Source organism: Paroedura picta, chromosome 6 (assembly GCF_049243985.1).
Source record: "Paroedura picta isolate Pp20150507F chromosome 6, Ppicta_v3.0, whole genome shotgun sequence".
In the NCBI taxonomy this organism is placed as follows: domain Eukaryota; kingdom Metazoa; phylum Chordata; class Lepidosauria; order Squamata; family Gekkonidae; genus Paroedura; species Paroedura picta.
The window spans coordinates 42945401-42955375 of NC_135374.1; the positions used below are offsets into that span (position 1 = coordinate 42945401).

General features: G+C 47.4%; 1 protein-coding gene across 9 annotated transcripts in view; it reads left to right on the top strand.

Annotated features, from left to right (window-relative positions):
* Nucleotides 1–9291, top strand: part of IGSF3 (immunoglobulin superfamily member 3) — a 133580-nt gene extending 124289 nt beyond the window's left edge. For all 9 annotated transcript variants that reach the window (XM_077342289.1, XM_077342288.1, XM_077342294.1 and 6 more), the window contains 2 exons: nucleotides 4788–5216; nucleotides 6487–9291. In XM_077342289.1, the coding sequence (XP_077198404.1) occupies nucleotides 4788–5216; nucleotides 6487–6737 (680 nt within the window). In that variant the 3' untranslated portion in view covers nucleotides 6738–9291. The remainder of the gene's footprint in view (nucleotides 1–4787; nucleotides 5217–6486) is intronic.
* The last annotated feature ends 684 nt before the right edge of the window (nucleotides 9292–9975 follow it).

Genomic DNA, 9975 nt, shown 5'->3' on the forward strand with positions numbered 1-9975 from the left:
GAAGAGGTGAGATTACTATGTGAAAAACCATTAAAACTGGTTCATCTGCTCTTGGGTCCTTCAGAGGTCGCTACAGATCCCATACATTTCAGCAGAATTCATCTATATGAAGTATCCATAATATAGTTAGCCAATATCAGAATAAAGTTTAGGAGAGCTGTAATCCCTGCGGACAGGATTTGCACTCTTGAAGAACAAGCCAAGCATCAGGGGAAATGTGAAAATCTCCTCTCTGACATATTTGCCAAAGAAACTCCTCTCCCCCCCCCCCTGCCCCCAAGTGTTCAGGCCTAAGAAGAAAAGATGGCAATGTCTCTGGGGAAGGGAGGCCTCCGGGCCATAATCATTATAAATGCTGCACACATTAGAGCAAAGCTTCCAAATTCTCCTTTTGGGCTGAAGGTTCTCAAACGGCCTGTTAGCAGCCTCAAGATAAGACAGAAACAGAGTGCTTCTGAGCTGTGAAGGACAGAGTGAGAAATCATTAATTTAGGCTTAAAAACATACTACAAGCTTTTTCATTCAGTTACAAAATTCAGATATAATGAATGTCTTTGTACTTTGGCAATCCGTCAACCAATTCAGTTTGTTCTGCAAATTATTTCTGCTTTTCTCTCACACACACACACACACACACACACACACACACACACACACACACACAATCCTTTGGGACTCCTTAACGAATTCACCAATCTCCAGGCCACTAAAATTTTCTTTTGTAGGGAAATGCTATGGAGGGAAGAAAATTCAAGGCTTTACTATAAAGTTGGCTGGATTCTTAATTATGCAACAACTACATTTATGTCCTAACAGGCCGTGTGGATGGATAAATGATATTGGAACCTTCCTGCTGCTTTAATTCTCATCCTTCCTTTGTCAGAGCCAATAACTTCCTTGACTTCAAGAGACAGGCAGTGAGCAAGTAGGATCAGATGAAACCACTAGCTCCTTCTCCAAAGACTGCAGTGCCATGATGATTTTGGAGCTGCAGGATGGAACGTGTGTCTTAGTTGGGTTTAGTCCTTCCTATAGCTAAGCCCCCCATTCTAGAAAGGTTTCCACCAGCTTATGGAGTTCCAGCATAGAGCTTTGGGTAGCAAGTGAGGGGACAGCAGCAGCAGCCCATTCCTGTAATACAAGAGCTGACCCTTAGATGTATGTGTGGTTGTGCGGGGGGGGGGGGAGAGATATGTGATTCTCAGATTGCAAGATGGGGCTGGCCAGGGAGACAAGAGCCCCTTCCTTTCCCTCTGTGTCCTGATTTGAGACTGAAGGCAGTGTATTGTGGCAAATGCCCTGTGAATTCTCAACCTGAATCATAGAATCATAGAATCATAGAGTTGGAAGGGGCCATACAGGCCATCTAGTCCAACCCCCTGCTCAACGCAGGATTAGCCCTAAGCATCCTAAAGCATCCAAGAAAAGTGTGTATCCAACCTTTGCTTGAAGACTTCCAGTGAGGGGGCGCTCACCACCTCCTTAGGCAGCCTATTCCACTGCTGAACTACTCTGACTGTGAAAAACTTTTTCCTGATATCTAGCCTATATCGTTGTACTGGAAGTTTAAACCCATTACTGCGTGTCCTCTCCTCTGCAGCCAGCAGAAACAGCATCCTGCCCTCCTCCAAGTGACAACCTTTCAAATACTTAAAGAGGGCTATCATGTCCCCTCTCAACCTCCTTTTCTCCAGGCTGAACATTCCCAAGTCCCTCAACCTATCTTCATAGGGCTTGGTCCCTTGGCCCCAGATCATCTTCGTCGCTCTCCTCTGTACCCTTTCAATTTTATCGATGTCCTTCTTGAAGTGAGGCCTCCAGAACTGCACACAGTACTCCAGGTGTGGTCTGACCAGTGCCGTATACAATGGGACTATGACATCTTGTGATTTTGATGTGATGCCTCTGTTGATACAGCCCAAAATGGCATTTGCCTTTTTTACCGCTGCATCACACTGCCTGCTCATGTTTAGTTTACAATCCACAAGTACCCCAAGGTCTCGTTCACACACAGTGCTACCTAGAAGCGTATCCCCCATCCAGTAGGCATGCTTTTCATTTTTCTGACCCAGATGCAGAACTTTACACTTATCTTTATTAAATTGCATCTTGTTCTCATTTGCCCATTTTTCCATTGTGTTCAGATCTCATTGAACTCTGTCTCTATCTTCCGGAGTATTTGCCAGTCCTCCCAATTTGGTGTCATCTGCAAACTTGATGAGTAGTCCCTCCACCCCCTCATCTAGATCATTAATAAATATGTTAAAAAGTACCGGGCCGAGCACCGAACCCTGAGGTACCCCGCTACTCACCTCTCTCCAGTCTGATGAAACACCATTGAGAACAACTCTTTGAGTGCGGTTCTCTAACCAATTCCCTATCCACCTAACGATCTGAAAATCCAGATTGCAGTCCTTCAACTTATCCATCAGAACATCATGGGGAACCTTGTCAAAAGCTTTACTAAAATCCAAGTAAATGACATCAACCAAATTTCCCCGGTCCAGCAAACCTGTTACTTGGTCAAAAAAGGAAACTAGGTTGGTCTGGCAGGACCTGTTGGAGACAAATCCATGCTGACTTCCTTGGATCACCAAATTGTCCTCCAGATGTTTGCAAATCGCTCCCTTTAATATCTGCTCCATTATCTTCCCCACAACAGAGGTCAGACTCACTGGTCTGTAGTTTCCCGGGTCATCCTTCCTCCCTTTTTTGAAGATCGGAATAACGTTTGCTCTTTTCCAGTCCTCCGGGACATCTCCAGTCCTTAAAGAGGTTCCGAAGATGATGGACAAGGGCTGTGCAAGTTCTCTGGAAAGTTCTTTGAGTACTCTCGGGTGCATTTCATCCGGACCAGGGGATTTGAACTCATCCAGTGCAGCTAAATGCCTCTCGACAACCTCTCTATCCATGTTAACCTGCCACCCAGACACTATCCTTTGGCTACAGCCATCTCTAGATGTGCCTAAACACTTTGACCTGTGGGAAAAAACAGATGTAAAATAGGCACTAAGCCTTTCTGCTTTCTCTGCATCTTTCGTTAGAGTTTGTCCATCCGCACCCAACAGCGGGCCTATTGCCTCTTTTACTTTACGTTTGCTCCTCACGTAACTGAAAAATCTTTTTTTGTTACAATGGGCTTCCCTGGCCAATCTTAGCTCACTCTCAGCTTTGGCCTTTCTGAGGATTGATCTACAGTGCCTAGTAACCTGTAGGTACTCTTCTTTAGAGCTCTGTCCTTTCCTCCATTTCCTGAACATTTTCCTTTTCTTTCTTAGTTCCTCTTGAAGTTCTCTGTTCATCCAAATAGGCTTCTTAGAGCTCCTGCAGTGTTTTCGTATTTCTGGAATAGTCATTGATTGAGCATGCAATAGCTCTTGTTTGAGTAGCGCCCACCCTTCACATGCTCCCTTCCCTTCCAGCATTCTCGTCCATGGTATGACACTCATCATGTCTCTGAGTTTATTAAAGTTTGCCCTACGAAAATCCAACATCCGCGTCTGGCTACAAGCTTCCTTGGCTCCCCATCTCAAAAGGAATTCTATGAGGACATGGTCACTTCCCCCTAAGGTCCCCACCTCCTTCACCTCATCCACCAACTCTTGCCTGTTGGTCAGTATTAAGTCCAGTATGGCTGAACCTCTTGTGGGTTCATCTACCATTTGATAAATGAAATTGTCAGCCAGGCAGGTCAGAAACTTGCATGACTGAGGACGCTTCGCAGAGTTTGTTTCCCAGCACATATCTGGGAAATTGAAGTCACCCATGATGACAAGGTCCTGCCATTTGGATATTTTCTCAAGCTGCTCACAAAGTGCAGCATCCACATCCTCTCGTTGGTCAGGCGGTCGGTAGCAGACACCAACCACCACACTGTTTGTTTTCCCCTCGCTTATTTTCACCCAGATGCTTTCCACTGTAGATATGCTCTCCTTCACTAGAATTTCCTGACAGGTAAGCCCTTTCTTCACATACAGTGCCACTCCTCCACCTCTTCGATCTATTCTGTTTTTTCTGAACAGTTCATATCCATCCACCATTACATTCCAGTCATGAGAATCATTCCACCAAGTTTCTGTGATGCCTACTAGATCATACCTTTCCATCAGCATGAGAAGTTCCAGCTCTTCCTTTTTATTGCCCATGCTTTGGGTGTTAGTATAAAGACATCTGAATCCTTTTACTTTTGGTTCCCTATGAGCTGGCCTTGCTGGTTGGGCTGCCTCCGATAGTTTTCCTTCCATACACTCCCTATGTTGATCGTCTCCTTCCCCTAGTGGCTTTAGTTTAAAGCTCTCCTGATGAATCTCCCCAGGTTCCTGCCAAACACATTCTTCCCCAGTTTCGATAAGTGCAGTCCATCAGGTGCTAGTAGGCCTTCCTCAAGAAAGCCTATCCCATGGTCCCAGAAACCAAATCTCTCCTGCCGGCACCAACTAACCTGGTGATAACTTGTTTCTTATAAGCTATTTTGATGTTTTGATCCTTGGCGTTCTTCTCTCTGTGTGACCTGAAAATGTGCTTAATATCCATATGAACTATTTCCCGCCTTCCTCCACTTTCCATGCTGGGGATAAAATGAAACATTGTCAAACCTTTGTTTTCTAACTCAAATAGTTGGTGTTTTTTAAAACATAGGGCAGCTTCTTGTAACAGAGTTTGAGAACCTCTGCTATATTGGCCTTGGTTGTCCTGTTAAAAATTCCACACCCGGCTGTTTGCATCTATATGTGCCTGTGCAAGAAGGGAGGCTAATGGCTCTCTGCACATGTTTCCATGCTCTCCAGATGCCTCTTTGCAAGTGGATACAACTCCAGCCAACCTGACGGTGCCAGAGCAGGGGCAGTTCCATTTGGATTGCCCCATCCTGTCCGTCTCCAGCCAAGAGTCCCGCTTTGCTGTGTCGTGGGTCATCCTGAAGGCCAGAGGCAGAGGCGGACGTGCCAGCCGCAACAAGGATGGAGAAGAGAAGGAGGTCTTGTTGCGAGTAGGCTGGGATGCCATCTTCAGCCCAGAAGCCAGTCCCTGGGAAGGCAGGATGCGCTTTCAGAGGCTCTCAGCCATGCTGTACCGTTTGACTGTGTTGCGGGCAGGTGCTACGGATGGTGGCAATTACTCCTGTCGTGTGGAAGAGTGGGTGCCTGATCCTAGGGGGGTGTGGTACAAACTGGATGAAGAGGAATCTGGCCCCATATCAGTTTACATACAAGATACAGGTGAGAGAATCATGGGGGGGGGGGGTGACAATTGGTGCAGAATTGGCTAGTGTTGAAGAATAGCAGTCAGGGGGATTAATTGTAGAATTGCCTAGCTTATATACAATTTTCTACTCCCGTTCATACTTACTCCTCCTTTCATAATTCATACTTACTCCCCCTTCCTCATTGGCTTATCTGAACAGTGGTTTGCCACTCTGAAGATTCATCCACTCGGTCAGACCCCCATCAGAGGTTTGCTGGGACTCTTATCCCAGGAGGTTTTCTAGCAAGCAAAATTGTGCAGGCAGTTTTCTGGGACTTCAGAGTCAGTCCTGGAGTTAAGGCTTTAAAAAAAATGTTGTTTCTGTCCTGTGATTGTTTCTGCACCGTCCCTGGTCTTATCTGCAACTTACTTCCATGTGTTTAATGCACGTACAGAGTAGGATATGTGTTGCTAACATGTTGCCTAACAATACAAGCCATACTGAACGCATGCGGCCGAAGATACTACTGGGAGTGACATAGGAGCAATCTTTTGAGGGCGGCAACTTGACCACTGCTAGTAACACCAGTGAGGCTTCCCTCCATTGTACTAGCTAGAAGAAACTTGAAGTGGCACAAAGATGGAATCCCGGGTATCCAGATGGTAGCCAGAATTGACTTTGATTGCATCAGAAGTCAGGGCAGCCAGAAGCCCTTAATACTTTACAGTGAGGCCTGAAGTCTCTTTCCACAGTTTTGCAGTGCAGTCAGGCTCTGGCGTCAGGAAATCCCTGTAGTCATGACACCACATACAAAGCCTCTGGGTTCCCATTCAGGTCCAGTCATAAACTGCCCAGCCTATCAGCAAAAACTTGTACCCAGAATTCAACTTTGTTGGTCTTAAGGGTGCCATTGGACTCAGACATTGTTCTGTTGCTTCAGGCCCATGTGACCTACCCACTTGAATCTGTGTTGCTTAACAGGATATGCAGAAGAGAGAGCTAATGGATGAGATCCCTGTTGATAAGTCACAGCTCTGAAAAGCCTTTCCCACATGTGGTAACCTTATGCACCACCAGCCCATGACGTTTCAGTCCCTGTGGTAGAAGTCCCAGACCTCCAGATGGGGATTTTTCAGTGGCAGGCAACATCAGCTGGGGTCCTGGCTCCTGGGGCCAGCCCTAGCCGTGTGGGGAAGGGGGGGGGTTGGTGCCTTGCCTGGTGGCTACTAGAGTGGGGCACAAAGGGAATGGAATCTTGTTGCCCTCTGTTTATCTTTGCCCCTTTATCTTTGCCCCCCTCCCAGGCTCCTCGCTGCAGTCTGTCACCTGCTCCAACGATGCCCTCTTCTACTTTGTCTTTTTCTACCCCTTCCCCATCTTCGGCATCCTCATCATCACCATCCTCCTTGTGCGGTTCAAGAGCAGGAACTCCAGCAAGAATTCCGAAGGCAAGAACGGGGTCCCCTTGCTGTGGATCAAAGAGCCGCATCTCAACTACTCCCCCACTTGCCTGGAGCCACCCGTGCTCAGCATCCACCCGGGAACTATAGACTAAAAGACGCAGAGGCCCGCAAAGAGGGAAAGAGAGGTGAAGACGCACCTGGAACCCAAAGGAAGCGTGTTTGTGTTGTCTTTTTGTTTCAGCATCTATACTTTGGATCCTGACAAGGCTCCACAATGATGTTCCTGTCATTTTTTGGAACTGGAGGAGCTCGAGCCCTCAGAATGTGAGACACGACCCAAGCAACAGCTAAAGGGGGTGGAAAGCCCACGTGTTCACTGTATATAGTGGATCTCCTTCTTGTGTCCCCACCCCCAGTCCGTTTTCAGCAGCCTGTCTTTTGGGCTTTAATTCTGTTGCCCAAAGGTACATGCTTGATTTATGCAGAAGAGAATCCCCAGTGTGTCCTTAACTGTGGTGGGGATCTTTGGTGCCCAAGTGGGGCTCGTAGAGTTTGTTTGTTTGTTTTATCATCTGGGCTTTGTTTGCCTTCCTTGGGCCTTCATTTGAAGAGGCCCAGATAACTGGACTGGCTTCTTCTAAGAAAACAGAGCTGAGACTTCTCCCTGCCAAGCAGCAGCCAGCAGGGCCTGTGCCAGGCCGTCCTTTGGGAGGACTGGAAACAGCTAGAGGGTGGCTTTGCCATTCATTGGCTTAAGGAAATCACTTGTGCCAGTTGCAGTCAAGCAAAAGCCTGAAAATGCCAGCGCTGCAACATTCCCTGACTGGCCTCTTTGCCCACCGTACGGCTGCCTGTATAACTAATTCCGTCTACTTAGAAATGCACCCTTGGGTTTAAACCACACTGCCACTTCTTTGGAGACTGCAGGGACAAGAAACCTGGACTCCTAACTCTATAAAGACACTTGAAATCGACCAAAGTAATGATTTAGGAAATGGGAAGATTGGTCAGGGCATGGATTTGCAATAGCTTTGGGATTCTGTACCACCCAACCGAGAAAGCATGGACAGGATGGCCAGGTTTCATTGCCCATTGTGCTACTTACACAGGCCAAGAGGCAAGAAGGGAATCTCCCTTCCTCCTGTATGTGCGTGTGCCATTTCGTTACTTCAGCTCTTATTTCTCCAGGTGCAACACCCCTCCCTCCCCACCCCCATTCCACACAGCCTGCAAAAGCTACAGGTGGACTGTAAGGACATGCAAGGGCAAAGGAAAACAACGGCTGTTCTTTCTGTGAAAGACAAAGTGTTAGCAAAACTGGGGGCTCATTGCCTGCTTTCCACCACAGTAAGCCAGCGGCTTACGTTCTGTGCATCCTGGGAATTCTTGCAATGACGGATGGACCCAGCTCCCCTTAATGCCCCTCGTTGTAACCCTGAGAACAGAAGCAGGGACCCAAGGGCACACATGGCCTTTGCCCAACTCCCTGGCAAAGCTGGCCACTAGCTTTTTCATAGAATGACTGAATCGATGTGTGAGGATGTAATGCTTTGCAGTCACCTAGAGAAGGGCACCTCTTGGTACGGTTCTGCCAACTGGGCTGGGGGCGGGGAGTGGAATCTGGACTTAGAGCCAAGTCTCTTCTCTGAAGCATGAGAACCTGGCAAGAGTGGTCTTAGATTGCCCCACTGGACCCTCCATGGGAACGGTACGTGAGCCCGAGGGGACAGTGGTGAAGGAAGATCTGTGCAGAGGTTTGTGCCACCCATACTCCCTGGCAGGGGAAGGGAGATGTGTACCTTCAGGTTATTTACCAGCCTTTAAGGTTTTTGAAAACCATCCCCTCACACCACAGCGAACATTTCTGTAGCATTCCAGTAAAAGCACCCCAAACATGACCTGAGGTGCGCCAGCCTCTGCAAATTATTATTCCTAGACAAAAACTTCTCTGTGCTTGAAACGCACTTGCCCCCTCATCCTCCTGCCTGTGCAGTGTATTCAGAAGGGAGGAATCAAAAAGCCAATCGGAATGAAGCAAAGGGGGGGGAGCCCCCTAGCTTGTGTCTATTGTTTTATAAATGTAAAATGTTCTGTACATATACTGCTTCAGGGCAGGAACAAGAATTCCATGCAGCTCTTTAAAAGGAAATGAGTCAGCACGATATTTTCCTGCCCTAGAGAACAGTGCTGTTTATCTTTGCATTGGAAATCTGTTGTACTGACCCGGTAGCATCTCAGTGCTTCTGGCTGCATAACCAGCAATCCTTCCCTTTCCCTCCTGGTTCCTACTAACTATCGAAAGCTGTCCCACAGCGACCTCCAGTGGCTGACCAGCCATTCTGGAAAAATATATAAGTGCAGACTGAACCGGGAGGACTGTCCCTTACTCAGCATCGATGATTGCACAGGTTACTTCTGCAAAGGACTTGTTCATTGTGCTGTCAGTCTCCTGCCCAGTTTGGAGCTGTGGTTCTTTTATTTTAGTTTTTTCTTTAAGATGGACGTTTGCCTGTCAGATGCTTCTGAGAAAGCTATTTGGATAAGTCTGAACTTCCCGTAATGAACCCAGAGGAAAAAGAACAGGCTACCTTTGCATGATATGGGAAAACTGTGTGGGTTTTTTTAAAAATAACTTTGTAACATGTTGCACTAAATGTTTTATACAACACACATGAGAGAGCTGTAGTAAAACGTGTTGAGATTGTGGTTTAATGTTCCTGCTTGGTGGCTTCGGGGACTCCACTACTCACATTTCCCTTGTCCTCCTGTTGACACAAACCATCTGCTGAAAAGGTGTTCCTGCCAGTGCCTGTGCTGTCAGGTTGCAGGTCTGGCTGTAGGTTCTTGCCCTCACCATGCCCTTGGAACAGCTCTTGTGCAGGAGGAGGACTCATCTGGGCCTGTGACTGAGCAACTGGGAGTGAGCCACTTGGACACCTGCCTAGCCCTGGGCTCTGCCAAGTGGGCCAGGAGAAGCCACCAGAATTGTGAAGGGATGGATGCTGTTTACCTCCTCTTTCCTGGCTGTGCTAAACACTGCAGCCAAACATCCTGCCTGAGTCTAGATTTGGAAGCTTTTGGTGAATGCTCAGATGTGACACCATACTGACTCCTCTACCCCAGGCACAACAAATTATTAGCGAAGAGGGAAAGTCTACAGCGATGAGCTCAGTGGATCCTCATGAGGAGGAAGTTAGGATGTCAGCAGTTTGGTATTATGAGAAACTCCCAGCACCACTCTAAGTTGCCAGTTGAAAATTCAAGGCAAAATGCCATTGGTGAGGGAGCCCTTTAACTTGTAGGGCTACTGGTCTTGGAATGCAGCGTCTGAGAATAGTCCCGCCTTGGAAACTCAGCAGCCCAGACCAAGCCAGATGTCTCAGAACTATC